The sequence below is a fragment of the Crocodylus siamensis genome, chromosome 10, assembly GCF_052110815.1.
Source record: "Crocodylus siamensis isolate JL-2025a chromosome 10, ASM5211081v1, whole genome shotgun sequence".
NCBI classification, from domain to species: domain Eukaryota; kingdom Metazoa; phylum Chordata; order Crocodylia; family Crocodylidae; genus Crocodylus; species Crocodylus siamensis.
In genome coordinates, this window is record NC_143404.1 from 15,096,560 (window position 1) to 15,114,495 (window position 17,936).

General features: G+C 39.9%; 1 protein-coding gene across 8 annotated transcripts in view; it reads right to left on the reverse strand.

Moving 5' to 3' along the window:
- Positions 1–17,936, reverse strand: part of PRELID2 (PRELI domain containing 2) — a 48,961-nt gene that overhangs the window by 19,772 nt on the left and 11,253 nt on the right. For 7 of the 8 annotated variants that reach the window (XM_090064226.1, XM_090064229.1, XM_090064224.1 and 4 more), the window contains exons 2-3: positions 16,396–16,453; positions 14,612–14,685 (exon numbers count right to left, since the gene is read on the reverse strand). In XM_090064226.1, coding sequence (XP_089920352.1) covers positions 14,612–14,685; positions 16,396–16,453 — 132 coding nt within the window. Of the gene's footprint in view, positions 1–11,880; positions 14,448–14,611; positions 14,686–16,395; positions 16,454–17,936 lie in introns of those variants that run through there. The other variant, XM_090064228.1, reaches the window with a different exon arrangement.

Consider the following 17,936-nt stretch of genomic DNA (forward strand, 5'->3'; position numbering starts at 1 on the left):
AACGTGGCAGAGAGAGATAGAGAGAGGGATGGAAAGGGAGAGGGACAGAAGCCACCTGTAACAGGGTGGCCTGTCCTCTTAAGAGGGACCATCCCGCTCTGCTTGAAAGAAAGGCTGCTGCTGAGTTTAAAACCCCCAGAAGGCAACAGGAAAGGAAGCTGTGAGGAAATAATTGTGAGCTGGAGGCAGCTGGTGTGTTGAATTGCTGGCTGCCTGGAGGGGCCAGGCAGCTGTGCTAGAGCCTAAGCTATAGGGATCCCCTCCAAGTGGCTGGGATAGGACAACAAGGATTTTTTCTCTCTTTTGCTGGTTTAAAAACTGTTTTTGGCTGTGTACTGGCTGAAGAGCACCTCAGGGAGCAAAAGGCTGCCAGGAGGAGCCCACAGGCGACGTAACCCATTTAAACCACCATTAAATTTAGCTGCATCCAGTTGGGATTTATTTATTTATTTTTCTATTTAAACAGCACTGCTAACGCTCGCGGAAAATATTGATCACTGATTGATTCTTATAGCACACTGCTCGTGGCTATGCTGCATGCTTACAACAACACAGTCACAGGCAGAAGTCTATTAATGAGATCCAACTACTAAATTATTGACTAGTTAAGTACGGCAAATTTGGCCTAATTGTTTTCATGATGGGAGTTTAATTAAAGTGTCTTTAGTATAAAAAGCGTAGCAATATTCTTGCTCAGATAGCATCACAGAATGCTTACATGGTTTTCAAAACTAAATTAAAAGCTATATGCAGTGCGAGATCCTCCAAGGAGGATGCCTTTGTTATGGAAGAATATATGAAATTTCTGTATGGATAGTTGAAGCCATTCTTAATCACTGCTCATGCAAGGCACATCTTTCCTCTCTGTTTTTTAATTCAGAGAGACAGTTTCTGCACCCATGCCTATAATGCTAAGAACTATGAGACAGATATATCTTCAAATATCTCAGCAAAAAAATATCTATGCAATGATGATGAAAGAAAGGAAGTCCAGTTATAACTGTGGGTTATAACAGTCCAGCTACATGGCACAGTCAACAAATCAGGGATGGACAGAAATGGTAAATGGGCATACAGGAGAAAGCTATATTAAAAAACCCATGGTAGACAAGTCAGACTACTTCTGTGATATAAGACTTGTGGGTCAAATTTTCTGTGGGTGAATTTCTATTGAAGTCACTGAAGTTATTTTAGGCAAAAAAAATGTTTTGGGGTTTTTTTTAGATGTGAGATATTAAGGGAAACCTTCCTGACATTATATAAGTGCAGCCAAAGGATACGTAAAAGTTAGTGATTAACAAGAAATCAAGGGGGGGTGGGAAGAGAGAGTGTGTGTGTGTGCGCGCACAGATGCTGCTGTCAGGTGAATGAGGGGGACAGGCTATTACAATGTTATAGCTGAAGTAACAACCCTGGAACACAAGAATATGAGCTGAGTATGAATATTCCTCCCATAACAGTCACCATGATAATGCCATGGGCTAGGCCAGCAATTCTGATAACATACAAAACAGGATTTTACCAGAGGGATTTCATGCGATTTTTTTAATGCACCTTTACAAAACCAGTTTGTGTTTCCAGTGAGTGTTCTTTAAACCAAGGGCATGGACCTGAAGCCATTGCAAAATGAATGTGGTTGCATTCAATAACAAGAGGATGGCTTACAGGTTTAAAACTCTAGGTTAAAATATCGGAACTGCAAGTCTGAATCCCAAGAGTTCACTTGTATCATCTCCAGAGTGATAAACTGAGCTCCATTCAAGTGACTTTACACAAGTTCACCTAAAACAGCCCTTACCAGGCTCCTGTTTGTACATGCAAGATTCCAGGGAACCACTTACAAAGAGTTGGAGAAGCACAGCATCCTAAGGCATAATTCTTCCTGCCCTACAGCCTCTGTTAATCAGTATCACAATCTTCAGAGGCTGACTGTCAAGTGCTAGCAACCATGGTGGTATTGTAGATAGATGCCATAAAGCATATTAGGATGGAAGGCATATACATCAGGTTCTATTTGGTGCATTAAGGATTTAATATAATAAGTGCTTTTCCCCTTAAGTTTCTTAAGGAGAAAATAATCAAGTACCATGATTGCAGCCTCCTTCTACATGCCAAATCCAAGACACAAAAAAGCATGTTTGGTTTCTTCTTCCCAGCCTTCACCACTTTCCCTTACAGTACAGAATTCCTGCTGGGACCACTTAACCAATACCGTGCCATCATACAGTATTGGTCTTACCTTGGTCTGTCCTTTTCTGGGCCTGAAGTCTAATTCAAGTTACTAGACTCAACAAAGGGGAAACTGGTTGAAATGAACATACAGGAAATATACAGGAAGCCAGACCAGAGGATCTGATGGGTTTCTCTAGCCTTAAACTCAATGTACAAATTGACAAAGTTATTTGGGTAAATCTGATATCTTTTATTACACCAACTCAAATAGTTAGAAAAATTCTTCTCTGCAAGCTTTCGGGTATAAATACCCTTGTCAGGCTGGGGAAGCATCTGCAGTTGGTGTACGCTCTTCCTAGATGGAATGACTGACTCTCAATTTACATCTTCACTGACTGGCTTCTTTACTAGTCATTCCATGTAGGAAGAGCACACACCAACTGCAGATGCTCCCTTAGCCTGACAAAGATTATTTATACTAGAAAGCTTGCAAAGAAGATTTCTTCCAACTATTTAAGTTGGTCTAATAAAAAATATCAGATTTACCCAAAGAACCTTGTCTGCCTATAATATAAGCCTCTCTGATATTTAAAACTAGAATCATCCAAACAATTCTGAAGTACTCCCCACGGCAATGGGTTTATGTAACATGTGTTGCGAGTACGTACCATTTAACGGAAAAGCGTGGTGCTCCAACCTTTCAGATCAAATAAGCCCAGCTGCGTTCAGCTGAGATGGTCTTGGGCACCAAACAGTTCTGCTTTGGGGAACGTATGACATACTCTGACTTTGTCGTTCTATTTCTAGTATTTATGGACAGGGACAAATTTAGGCAATACAGACTAAAGATCGCTCAATAAGACCTAGCAGCATACTGGAGTCACACAAGCTGTAATTTCAAACCACTGGCAGTCCACTGATTACAAAGTACTTTTGAGATCGCCTATCAGAAAAAATGTTGACAAAATATTTTAAAATCCAGGACACTGAAGATTTCTGGGAGCAAGAGGAGATGGAGGAAAGTAGAAGGTAGGAGGGGAGTGGTGATCTTGAACTAGGAAAAAATTACCAGACAAGTAGTGTTCTTGATTAACTAGCTAAGGTATGAGATGTTTCAGAGTTTGATAGATGCTTTACAAGCCTCTTTTAGGAGCATACAGCTAACCATACTTTAAGAAACCACTAGACCAGCCCTTATTCTTTCTTGAACAGTGGTATATACCAGATGCTTCAAAATAAGGAGAAAAATGTGCTTAGGCAGTTGTGCAATACTGAAACACTAGGGAAATTTCTTCCTGAGCCCAGCTGCTCACTAACTTATCACCTGAAGCACAAGGCTTAATAGCCCTTGTAATTTTTGTCCTGGTTGGGCTACAAATTTATATAGCTACATAGCATTTACTGAGAAAAGCAGCAGGACAACAACATTTGGGCTTTAGTCCCTCTTAATTTTAATGGACTATAGAGGTGAGGTTTCCAACACCCTGTTTACAATTCAAGAGGCTAATTCAGCAAAAATCACCTCGTTTTTCTCTATACAAACATTAATGACAACATATTCACCTAACCATCTGTCATCATTCTGATCACTTATCCAGATTGACAGCATCTTCAAAAGGCAAACCACAAAAAAAGCTAGCCAGCACTATTGTACCCCAGTACAGAAAAGGATAAGGACATCTCTGAACAAACAGAGGCAGGATTTTCTATTTCCAGCACTCTGGAATATGAAAGCAAAGCACGAGCTGGATGCATTAAATCAGATGCTGTACAGCAGTTAATTCATTTCAGTATATATCACCCAGTTGAAATCAGATAAATTCAGACTCATAGGAAGTTTCACATTTTTAAACAGTGGAGGTAATTAACAATAGAAAACAATTTACCTGGGGTTATTTTGGTGGATTTTCCATAAAAGGCATTTCAAAATTAAGATTAGATGTTGATTAGATGTTTTTCTAAAACAATAATTAATTTGGGGAAATCCTATGGCCTGCTCTATACAGATGGTCAGACTAGATGACCACATTTTGGCCTCAATATCTATCAGTTTGCCTGACCATATCCTTTATATGGTTCACTAATATTTATTTAGGGCAATACCTATTAGGTGATTTCCAAACATCCAAAATCCCGACTCAGCGAAATTTACAAGAATATATATTGCCAGGATATGCAGCATCTAGCAATTGGGGTAGCAGCAGAAACATTACTTTTATTCTTGAGAGACTGAGCTAGGACTCAGGAGATTCAACATATATATGCAGATAAGGGTTTTGCTGGAAAGTGTCCATGATTTTTCTCTTAGAAGACTACCAAAATTTTCATGCAGACAACAAAGTTACAAAATGGTATTTAGAAACACTTGAAAACTATTTCAAAATCCCTATGATATGAACTGGTCATTTGCTTGATGACTGAGGGCTGCCATTTTAATGAGAACTACAACAGGGAGCTAAAGGCAAAGGAAAATCATGCTAATTACACAGACAGGGATGTAGCAATAATAATAATAAAACTCCCAGAAACATGGCTTTATTAAAGACATGTACTTAAGTGATGATTGGAAACCTGCATTCTTTCTCAGGGCAGAATCCCCCAATCTGCACATTCCAGTCCAAGCATTAGATTTCAGACTACTACAATTTACTGTCATCATCTCAGTTCCTGCACTTCTCTTTCCTTGAACATAACAACAGAGTTAAGCATCAACAAGCCAGCTTTCATAAAGCAAAGTACTATTAATTCAGTACAAAAGCATTTTTAGAGAATCTGTACCTTAAAACAATACAAAGTTTATAATCATATCCGCATTACCAAGTATCATCCATTTTCAATATGAAGACTCTACAGGTCAAAAGTATTTCAGGACATCCACTGACCTGTCTCTGTTCATAACTTTAGGACTGTCTGTTCACAATCAAATATAAGTAAGTATCTACCAGGTCAAGGCTGTTATATTTATACCATCCTTGGAAATCAGTCTCTGGGCTTTCCTCCTCTCTCTACCAAGACAGCTGGATTCAAAAGATTATTCCTAGCATTTTTCTAATACTAGAGATTTGTATTAAGGAATTCTTCCTGGAAGAAGAGCTAATCTCACCCATTGAGCCAGGAATACAATCACTAGGCAAGCCCATCATGGTGTATAATATTTCTAATAATGAGACAATTCCTGAATATTCTAGGTTTCCATAACAACGGTTACAGCCTGTATGTAAACCAAAGACATGGCTGACTTCCATTTTGTTCTTTCACATGCATTAAAGTTTTTAATATAAGAGCTTGTAAGGAAATTATTATTGGTGAGTTAGTCTCATTTACAAGGGAATGTGTCATTCATCGCTATTTTATATAATGCTGCAGAGTTAAACAATTGCATTGCACTATTACTTATACTGAGTTATCATTTCTGTCCAAAAAGACTTAGCAAGGCCCCATGGAAAATGAAGCTAGAGAGAGCTGAAGAGCACAGGATGAAAGGAAAGCAGAGTGGCAATTAAAAAGAAAGGAGTGATTTTTACCATCTCCTTGAGAATTTACAACCAAAATCTGTTTGATGCAAGAATGTTGCCTAATGATTTCTAATATGGCAAACCTACGCTCGGAAGCACAGATGGAATCTAAACTGGCAATCACACCTTTCTCTCAGAATGGTGGTGCTCAGTTTTTAAAAGTGAAAATGAAAAGTAGACAAAAGTGTCTGAAATAGAAATGAAATATACAAGTAAAGGAAATCCAAAGCAACAGGCAGCTTTTCAGTTTAAGTGTGAAAGATTTTAGAAACCATAAGACAAGAATACTGTTTTAGCACTGCCTTCCTCACCTGCAATACAGGATGCACCATATGCACATTTAAACAATTTTGTAGCTTAAAATGCATTTATTCAGATTTCTAATTCTTTACAAGTAACTATGTTACAAAGTAATGAATGACATTTCTCATTTGCTAGGTGTTTCATTTTCTACTCCTGATTTGTATCAAGGTGCATTTAGATGAAAATTGGAATTCACTTAAAAATACAGACAATCAGTATTTTAAGAGGTACTTAACTGAAACACAACAGATAAATAAATTCAAACCAGCAACTTTAAATACACTAGATACAAAAAATAACATATTAATCAGCATGTGCTGATGTATTTACATACCCATCATGTTGTAGTCAAGTCATAAATTATTAACCAAAGAATTTTATCTAGCTAGAAAACTGAACTGGTTGTTTCAGGTCATCATGTCCTTCAAGAGATTAGACTTAATAGATCTTGACTTCACACACCTGTTTTTAATTCTTAGGCTGAAAGAGTTAAACAAGCTTTCCTGATTCTCCAGCTCCCAGTTGGTTTCCCTAACTTTGAATGAACTAATTACTGACTTGAACTAAACTAAATGAACCCAAGTGTAGAAAATTGTGTTTCTGAACCTATAGAATAGGCTCCAGCTGTCAGAAGCAGGTTTATCATTTCAGCAAACAGTGCTTGCAGGAGCTTAGCTAGGGACTTGCACCAGTTCGGTGATCTCACTTTATTCACAACTTTGGCAGTAAACCAAAATGGTTTCAGTAATATTTTTTATTTACCAAAAAAAAATATTAATAGATTCATTAAGTGGATGTCTTAATATGGCTGGTCATTATTTATACGGTTTAAAAATCTAAATTAAATTCAAATATATATGATTTAAACTAAAAATTCTGACAAAAAATCTACTTCTAGTCTAGTTTTGTTGAGTATTCTCAAGAAATGCAACCTTTTATCCCACTCCAGAAAAAAAATATTTTATATAAGTGACTGAACTTCAAATGTGTGTTTAATATATGCATTATTAGTACAAAAGAAGATTCAGTGTCTCATAACTGCACAGTTCAATCTGTAACTTCATTTTTCACACTTACTAGCTGAAATAAAACAAGTACTTATATATGTAGCTGCTTAGTTTTGGTTCAGGTTGGGGTTGAAGCTCCCAATATTTGATGTGCAAGGCTTCACATTTATGTGGAAGGGAAAGAAATTTAAAGCAAAATCAAGGTATCCAAGGTAACTCCAATTCTGCATTAATCAAAATGATGCTAAATAGCTACTAGTTACTTCCAATCATTAGCAAAGGAGATTTTATGCCTGATATTTAACCCTAAACTTGCTCCTTTTTTAACCACGTACTTTTGATAACCAGTTTATTAGAGTATGGACACATGAACACTTCACCTTCAGGAGAAAGTGAGTGGGCTTTTGCTACTGCACAGTACGACCTTCACGATATTACTCCATATTAAGTGGAAGCTAAGCTACGTTAGTTTAATCCTCAGTGAAGGAGTTAAGTTCATGCAGGTTAGCTCCTACTTACTATGGCCTTAAGAGTGTTCCCAGAGCATATTTTAAAGTCCTGTACATCCGCATCCAGACAAACAGCTAATATGTCCATACTCTTTGCAGTAACATTCCAACAACACTCATACGTACCCACAAAGATTCAAACCCCATGGTGTTACATGATGTACACAAACACCTAGTAAAAAACTATCTTTTACCAGCCTACCCCAACAAGTCTAATTTTAGAGAAGTTGAAACATATCACTAATCAGCCTGAAGTGGCCAATAAATGCTCATGTGTGCACACAGCTGCAACCAGCATGCAGGCAGCAAAGAGCACAAGCCTGGCAGCTTGGAGAGCTGCATCCAGCTGGTAAGTCTGGTGTGATGGATGAGGAGGGGGGAGGGAAGGGGCGTGGCAGGGGGAGCAGATCAATGCTTCCCGCGGTGAGGGAGGCACGGGGCAGGAACAGGAGTAGACGCTGCCCAGACAGGGCAGAGGGGGTGCGGGATAGAGCCACAGCTCGTCAGGAGGGGTAGGGAGGAGGGCAGCTCCCGCCAACTGCAACCAACCCCATGCAGATTGAGGGGCCCACCTCCCCTCCCCCCCGTGTCCTCCCAGACAAGCAGCTGGAGCAGCAGTGGGAGCCACCAGACAAGCCGCCAAACAACCGGTATGCAGCAGTGGAAGCTGCCCCCTCACACAGCAGCAGAAGCTGTCCCACACCGCCTGGATGAGCCGTGGCTCCGTCCCATGCCTGCCCCACCCTGGCTGGGCAGCACCAACCTCAGCCCCAGCCCCACTCCCTCCATCACTGCAGGGGCCTTGATCTCCTCCCCCGCCCCTTCCCCCCCACCCTCCCTCTTCACCACAACAGACTCAGCAGCTGGACTCAGCTGTATTGGAAAATCGGATCAGTATTGGCCGATATGACTTCTTAAAAATCAGCTATTGGTACTGGCCCCCAAAATATCTATTGGCACACCCCTAGTTACAAATTCTGACTATTCCTCTTCTTCTCGCACCTTACAAAAACTAGAAATATTGTAGCATGAACTGAACTAATGTAGCTGATGTTAACATAGAGTGTAATAATAGTGAAATGTAACCATGTTAGTCTTGTCCTGTAAGCAACTTGAAAACTCTGTTTTGTATCCTTCTGCTTGACATAAGTGAATGAACTCCGCATAGCCTGTGTGTGTAAAAGGGTGAATGGTGAGAGAATGGCAGAGGTTGGAGAAGAAGATTTAGCTGTTTACGTGAGCAACACAGTGCCAAATGTAAGCTACCAGTCAGTAAACTAATTAAGGAATGGCTGAAGAATCCCTTTTAGGCCTAGAGCACAAAGAAGATAACGAGGAGAAGAAATGCACCCATCCTGCCAGACAGGCAGCAAGAACACTCTAAGGCTAAGATAAGCTGAAGACAAAAGAACAACCACAAAAACAGAAGCTGGGTATGGAAAAACCACAAAGCTCTGAAACAAAGAATGTCAATCCCTATAAAAGAACACTTTGAAAATGCCAAGTTGGGTGAGTCTCTTTCTCTGCTGCTGTTTCACCACGGCACAGATGCATCTGTTCACCCCACTCCAGCCATTATCTTCAAATCATCATCATCTACTCAATAAGCCCAGGTTGGCTACCCTGGGCTGATACTGAGCAACTACTGCTGGTAACTATATCTGGTGTGTGTGTGGATGAAATGGTTGTTTTGTGTATGTGTATGCCTGTGTGTAATGATGTGTATGATGATTTGTGTGCGTTTGTATGTATGAATGGTGTGCCTGAACCTCTATGTCTAACTCATGTTATCAATAAATGCGGCACTTTGCCCTATCCCCCTTTATAAAGTCTCACTCATGATTTGAGCAATTGGCAATTTGAATAACAATATGAGTGATATCAGCCAATCTAAAAAGCCATGTGTCTACACATTATAAATAAGCAATTTATACAAATTGCAAAATAAAGCAAATTTGCTACAAATGGGACCACAGGCCTTTTATTACTCAGCATACCTCTGGCCTACCCGCACGGATCTTCTGCTCATCCTTAAGTGAAACCACTTAATGCTCCTTGCTAAAAACACTGTGAGGACTTGATCTGTACAAGACCTTAAATAATACCAAAAAAACTGTGCAGCGGTGTAGCAGTCCCATCACCTATTCTACACAGTGTAACAAATTAAGACGGGAAACAAACAAAAACAGGTCCAAACCCCTCAACTGCTAAATGTTTTCTCTCTTGCTAACACATTTCAATTCTTTTTGAAGAAAAGATTGTACATTAACACATCATTTAAATTATTTTATTTTCGTTGCATAAGTCCACTTATTCAAATGCAAATCCCACTGCATACATGCTAGAGAAAGCTGAAATTCATTCATGCAAAGGCCTGCCTTTACATTTTTCTGTTTTACAGGCTAGGGATTAAACTTCAGGTATCTCTATGCAGCAATCCAGTACAACATGGGTAAGCATACCCAAGTTTGTTTTAACCTAACCCATATTGATAACAGTAGCAGAGACCTGAATTTTAAAGCAGGCTATATAAGCTCAACAGAAATCTGCACTAATGACTGTACTCACGTCTTCAGTGCTGATACTAGCTAGAACATGTCAAACCCAAGTATGCCTACCCATGCATGCCTCCATCTCCTACTCACCCTTAGAGTAAGATCTGCTATTCCACTTCCTGACTTTCACAAAATATCCTTAAAGCAGCAGAGTTCAGTCAACACTAGTCAATGGATTTAGATGGGTATATTGAACTTGCCTCTTCTATTTGGCTCTTCTAAGAAACAGATAGATCTACAGTAATTATTGACAGAACCAAAGTATATCCTCTCATAACCATCAAGTAGCCTTGACTGATGCAAATCTTTTTGTTTCCCAAAATGTGTATCTGGGGACAATTAAGCTCCATTTCTAAGAAACACGAGACTACCTAATACTGATATAGTAGGTTCCTATATACTTTGCAAACACAAGCCTGGGTCAGAAAGGCAAATTTATACATTCAGTTGCAGTGATGTGAATTGCCTTATTCTGAAAATGGGATTTTTCTTAAATGTCCTTAAGAGTTTTCAGCAATAACACAGACTGCACTAGACAACAGAGAACATCACCCATTAAATATACCGGACAATAAGAGTGAAGCAAGAACTGATGGATGTAATAAAAGGTATACATTTCTAATATTACTACTATTACTACTAAGAACCTTTGCAGTCTTTTTATACTTATCATGTACCCACTCACTGAACGGTTATAATGGCCAGGAAATAAAACACCAGCCCTCATTGACTGTTTTACTGATGTGTGAAACAGACATTGCAATGTCCTACTCTGCATTAGTAGGACTCTCTTTAATTTCCTGGTTCTTCATTCTCCTCTGTTACTTTTCATTGACAAACAGCATCTTTTGGAAGCTGACCTGCTAGCCGTACTCCATCAGGCTAGTTTGAAACTCTATACCAGTGATTCTCAACCAGGGTTTCATGAGATCCAGAAGTTCTAGGTGCCAGAGTGTGAGGAAATAAGCAAATAAGTGCAGGCTTGGGCTTGTCCCTGCCTTGTCGATCCCTACCCCTGCTACCCAGCCACTCTGCATGAAAGTAAGCACTACAATATATAAAAATTTGTTTTTGAAATTGTGTTAAAAAGTTGTGAAGAGGTGCCTTGAGTCCAAAAAAGCTGCTCTACTATTGCAGTGTCAACATACCTTAAAATAGGACCTGAACTTTCCCAAAGCCTGGGGATGTTTGGATGTAGCACTTTCTTTCAGTAACTAATAGCTCAAGAGGAAAAGTAGAACACTTTTCAGGACTACATAATAACCCCTTTTTAACTCAATATAAAATTTGTTCATTTTGCAATACTCTTGCCAGTCCCAAGGATCTTGCGAGTTACAGCAATCTGTCCCTAGCTACCACTAGCCACAGCACTCCAGACTATGGCTCTATTCCTGACCTACTAATCACGAGCTCTAGAATAGCTTCACTGAAGGCAGGGCCAGCCCACATTTTGGGGGGCCACCTGCAAGAAATAGTTTTGGGGCCCCTGCCCAGAAGAAACTGCCAGTGACAATGGCGGCAGGGGGGAAGTGGCCAAAAAGCTGCCAGCAGTGGTGGGATGGCGAGCAGCCAGATGCAGAGGCCCCTTAGCTGCGGGACCCCCAGCAGCTGCAGGTTTCGCAGTATAGGATGGGCCAGCCCTGACTGAAGGGCTGTAAAATATGAGTCTATGATTGCATTCCTCAGTGCCTGTGCTGGGTAGAGCCGCTTTTAGAGCTCACTTATGCTGCTCTACCACAGAGGTCAGAGAATGGGTGAGAATCTCAACCTAAGCTAATTTTACACTCTGTCCCATACCTGAAAGTTTGTTTTCCTGGGTAGATGAAGCATGGAAAATAAAATACAGATATTTAAATGCAGAGATGCATAAATGGTCTTGTCACAACATGCAAGACACGGTTATATGGCTTTTTCTACATAAGACACAATAGATTAGGAATGCTTAACCAGTGCAAAGATGTAATGTATATACTTAGAAATACAAAACATTGTTCATGCATTGCACAAATCACAAGTAAGGATTAATCTGCATCACCTGACACACAAAGTGAAACCACTCATCATTGCAGCAAATCAGGATTCTCTAAGTCATCAATGAGTCCTCTAACATATTCCCATTCAAAAACTGACAGTACCTTGCATTTCTGAGACTATTCACATAGTGCAAGGGCAGGAAAATGGACTGCACCTGACATATCATGCCATAAATGTTTTTAATTGAAACATAAAATATTTTAGATTAAATTAAAAAGGTTAAACAAGTTATTTTCTTTGTGAACTTTGCATTTCCTTCAGATTTGATAATGAATATAGCCAGTTTACCGCCAATTCCAGTTTCAGACGCTCAGAAATTAACTCAATGATACAATATTTGGATTTCATGACATGCATGTTTATTTTCCACTCAAAGTAACCCACAAATGTCTTCCTGAATCTTTGTTTTGTTAGGTTGTAATCAATTAAAACCTGAAGGGTGCATCCAGACATGCAGGCACGTGTGGTTTTTGGCACCACAAGCCTCTTTGTGGTGCCACAAACCACATTCTTTGCACCTTAAATCATGCACAGCATTGCTGCTTTGCAGTGTGGGCACAAAATTTGCTACCAGGATTTCCCAGTAGCAAAAAAAAGCCAAACCAGGAAAAACAAAAAGAGGGGCAAAGCACACAAAAATAGTGTGTGCCAAACACACATGGAGACGGGGAGCAGGCAGCCCTGAGCTGCCTGCGCCCCCCATCTCCATATGTCGCTTCCTGGGTGGCTGGGGCCCAGGGTGCCTCAGTGTGGGGAATTCCTGCTGGCTAGCCCTGCAATGAGGCACTCTGTGCCCAGCCAGTACTGCCTCTGCCTCCCCACAGCACCTGGAGCCCAGCCAGGACCTGGGCATGGCCTGCAACAAAGGGCATGCGCAGGGGTGTGCGCTGCAACAAAGTAGCAGCAGAAATTTGTGCCACAACAATTTGTACCGCTGCAAGCACACACCCCTGCTTTTCTGGACGTGACCAAAAATGTTCAAAAAAACAAGCTTGCCAGTAAAAAAAAAAAAAAATTACAAGATTGGCTTGAATGTAATCCTCTCGAGTTTTGGGGGTTTTTTTGCTTTCCGGTGTCTCACCCTAAGAATCTACTTAGGGCTAAGCAGCAGCTTTGCAGAAAAGGACCTGGAGGTTACAGTGGACAAGAAGCTGGATAGGAGGCAGCAGTGTGCCCGTGTTGCCAAGAAGGCTAACAGTGTACTGGGCTGTATTAGTAGGAGTGTTATCAGTAGGTCACGGGACGTGATTCTTCTCCTCTGTTCTGCACTGGTGAGGCCATATTTGAAGTACTGTGTTCAGTTTTGGGTCCCCCACTACAGCAAGAATGAGGACAAATTGGAGAGAGTAGAGGAGAAGGCAATAAAAATGTTAAGGGGACTGGGGGACATGACTCATGAGAAGAGGCTGAGGAAACTTGGCTTATTTAGTCTGGAAAAGAGAAGACTGAGGGGAAATTTAATAGCAACTGTGAGCTTCCTGAATGGTAGTTACAAAGGGGAAGGAGCTGGACTGTTCTCAGTGGTGGGAGATGACAGAACAAGGAGCAATGGTCTCAGGTTGCAGTGAGGGAAGTTTAGGTTAGATATTAGGAAGAACTTTTTTTTTTTTTTACTAGGAGGGTAGTAAGACACTGGAACAGGTTCCAGAGAGGTTGTGGAACTTCCATCCTTGGAGGTTTTTAAGACCTTGGTAGACAAAGCCTTGGCTGGGATGATCTAGTTGGGGATCATCCGGCTTTAAGCAGGGGGTTGGACTACATGGCATCCTGAAGGCTCTTCCAACCCTGATTTTCTATGATCCTATGACAAGCTGGCATTCCCAGGTATTCTGTGAGTTCCAAGAACTGGAGCTTAACAGAAATCACCAATGATAGCAAGAAAGATAAGATTCATGGAAAAAAAACGACAGCTGCTTATATGGAAGTTGCTTTTAAAAAACCTAAATTTTGGGTGATACCCCTCTAAAACCCTGAACTTACATTTTAACTTGTAATTAAATGTGTTTTATAAAACAATTTTCCCAGTGCCTATTTGTCAAAAAAAAAAAAAAAAAAAAAAAATCACACTTGCCCAAAACCTACACAAATGCATCCAAAGTCTTTCACTAACCTGCTTCCAGGAGAGGATGGCAACTTGCTTTAAGAGTTTTCAGTAAGAGAGGAAACCATTTAAAATGAATGAAGGCTTATTTGCCACCTTGCAGGTACATAGAGATTAAAAGCACATCACCACATTTACAACATGCCAACACCATATATTACACTTGCCGTATCTTACAGCATAAAAGACTGCAACTTTGGCTTTGCACTTTCTAATCCAATGAAAAAGTAACTGGCACAGAACCATTTTATCTTTTAAAAGAAGAAAAAAGAAAAAAACATTTCAACATTATTTTAGCTGAGGCATCATTGGGAAACCTGCTCCTTTAACGTAGTTAGCATCACAGTCTTGTCTTAGGTTGATATTTGGTTTTGTTTTTTCAAAGCCAAACTGAGCCTAGGTTTAAAGAAGTTACCTTTCTTAAGATTTCTGGAATTACATTCTGACATGTTGCAATTCTCCTCCTGTAAACAATTCCTGTAGACAAATCTGATAATAAAGAAGAAGAAAATTTGAGCAGTGACAGTAACAAACATTACCTTTTTCTTCAATAAAAAGAAGAGTTGGACAACTTAGCAACAAAAATGAATCTGCAGGCAAGAAAGCTGGCAAATGCTAGCCAAAGAATATGCTAGCTTGTGTTTTTTATTATTATTATTTAGAGCAATGACAGTATTTTTGGCCAGGCAAAAATGGTAAACATGATTGTTAGAGGCATTATGCATCCCATCTCAAGGGGGGGTCCCTCTACCCTACACTGTACTCTAGCACCCCCTGCCAGCTGGAGAACAGATGGTGCCACATAAACATTTCATCGGCGTTTATACTAGTACTTATGAGCGACTAACACTGCGTACACTGCCAAACTCAGCCTTCACGTAAGTGGGCAGAACTCTATTAAAGACAATGCTGAATTTGGCACATAGCAGTGAGGTAGTTCATTTTCTGAGACACCATCTTGTTGATGATCTGGGAACAAAGAAAAGCAGCCCGCAAATATATTTGTCAATATGGACTGTTGAACAGTCAGACAGTTCAGGTCCGGACTAAAACTTTGCACTCACTCCATCTCTGCATTTCATATTCTCCATTCAATGCCACTGGGATGTAAAATACAACTCAATACCATACTTGAGATCTACAGCAGCCTCTGATATGACTACACATTTATTTTTATATTGAACTGGGCCTGGTGACAAGAACAAAGCTATCTATTAGAAAACAAATTATAGTTATTTAGCATCACCAAAAACACGCCTGGCTTTCAGGATCACTCTGCATTTTAATATTTAATGACCCAGATCAAGTACAGAAACCTCAGTATGCTATTAAATAAGAAGCCAAGTGGCAGACAGCCCAAGTGAAAGTTCTCGGGCATTGGGGATGGGGCGGGGAGGGGGAATAGCTTCCCAAGAAGTTTATTTGGAGGATGTCTGACAGGAAACTTCAGTTTGTTTCTCTGAGCTCTTGTGGCATGCTGACTCAATGATATCACATTTTACAGGGAAAGGAGAATCCTGGAATTGCCGTTTACCATGCATAGCTATGAACCGTAGATATTTCCATTTTCTTTACAGAAGGTACAGAGGGAGTAAGGCCCAGAGAGTTAGGTGCCCAAATACCTTTAAACATCTGTGCCCAAGGTCATTAAGGAAGTTTTTAAACAGAAGAGGGACTGAACACAAAACTCTCAAGTGAGGTCTCTCAAGTCCCAGCCTCTATTTTAAGCACTGGGTCATTCTTCCTCTCCATTTGATGACAAGTCTCAACTGCCTGTTTCATTTGAGTTTTACTGGGAAATGGGAAAAATTCTGGGTGAATCAGAAATGTCTCTTCTGTTATATACTGTTTCTTCTTATATACTGCCCTTTCTCACAAGAAGTAAAGTATCCAAAGCCTACTGAAGTTCAATGGGCCTTAAATCTGTTCCTTAAAGATGGATGTCCTTACACCAATGCAAAGGATTGATACACAAGGAACAAGTACAACTGAGACATTAGCCAAGTCATGCTTTTCAGTCCCTGAAACAGCTCAAAATCCAGAAGTAGCATGCATATGGATATGTGGTGGGAGGGCATCATTTCGTTCTGGCCTTGCACAGAACCTGGCACAATGGAGCCCTGGTTGATTCATGGTGGGGCACTACTGAAATACAAGCAATACATTAATCAGCACTGCAAGCAAAAGCAAGCCGCTTACCATTTTTCTCTTCAACTGTTTTTACAGCTGTGACATTTTTCTCCATGGGAGTGGGATACTAGGTGAAAATGTAAAAGTAAACATCACCATTTGTCACTTGGGTAAGAGAAAATTGCTAACATTCACTTGTAAAATCAATACACATTTTCACCCTCTCAAGAGGTAAAAAACAAACAAAACCCAGCGTTGTGTCATCAGTCTTTAGCACCCACTTAAATTAGCTAAAATGTTCACAAAGAAAAGGAATTATACAATATTTAAATGTACATCTCAATGCCTGTGAAGTTTGCTTTGCAAATCTTAAGAATGTTAAAGAAAATAATTAAGATGACATTTTCGAGACTCATCCAAAATACGTTCAAAACAGAAAGAGAATAAGATGTAAACTTTTGACCTGCATCACATGGCTCAAATCACACCTAATGTAGCTTTCACAAGTTTCACGATTCCATGGGCCAATTCCATCCCTGGCGAGCTACCTTAAAGATGAATTGCACCCTGGGTTTCTGCAGTATGGTACCCATGAAATCCTGCTAAGCAGGCTTACTGTCCCATCAATATCTTGAAACCATACAGCAAGATACAGAAAATCATGAAAGCTACTGTACATCTGAATTACATAGTAGAGTGTGCTACTTTTCACTGTCCTAAAATACCTGGAAACCTAAGGTGTCACTTCGTGCCAGAACTGGTCCTGTGCAGTGGGTGCAAACACTGTTCTACACTAGAGATTGGCTTGTAGCCCTCAGATAAGGGACCTACTAATACTTCCAGGTAAGGATGATCTCCTTTAAATAAAGTGATGGAAACTAGTCATTTAAGGACTGAATGAAGGAAAAGCTAACTCTGACTCCACAAATGACCAAGATATAGAAATTGTATCCACTGTTTCTAGCACACGGACTCATTTGGATGCCCTAGCTAATGTTTTAGATTTAAAAAAGAGGAGTACTAAAGGTGAGGAAAGCCATTTTGGGATTTTTAAAATTCCTCTATTAGAAGAATCGTTGAGGTGGTTAACATAACTCGTTACTATAAATAATCAGCTTTTACATGAACTGAGTCTCAAATTCAAATCTTAAAGCAAGTGATACCTCTGAGCATTGTTGACTGCAGTAAATTAAACAGAAGTCTAGATACTAATACCAATGCCAAATGAGAAAATACAAAATGCCAGATAAAGATTGGCATTAGACAAGCATAAAGATTGAGGGAAGGTGAAGAAATTACATCCAGAAGCCAGCAACTACTAGGATTATAAAATCCTAGTTTGCAAGTAGTCATAAATTACTTGCAGGACACCTCTTCTACCATGTATTTTTATTTTGGTTGCTGCTGAATAAAAATCCCATTAAAAAGGAACTGCAAGGTTTTAAAACTCCTATTTTGTAGTGAAATTGGAGGCTTCTATGTAACATGCTGCTCTGAAATGGCAGAAGTAGTGGTGTAATTACATTATCAATGTAACTTACACTCTGTAAGGCCCAATCGTGTGAAACAAAAAGCCATTTACATAAATCTTTCACTAAATAGCAGACTCT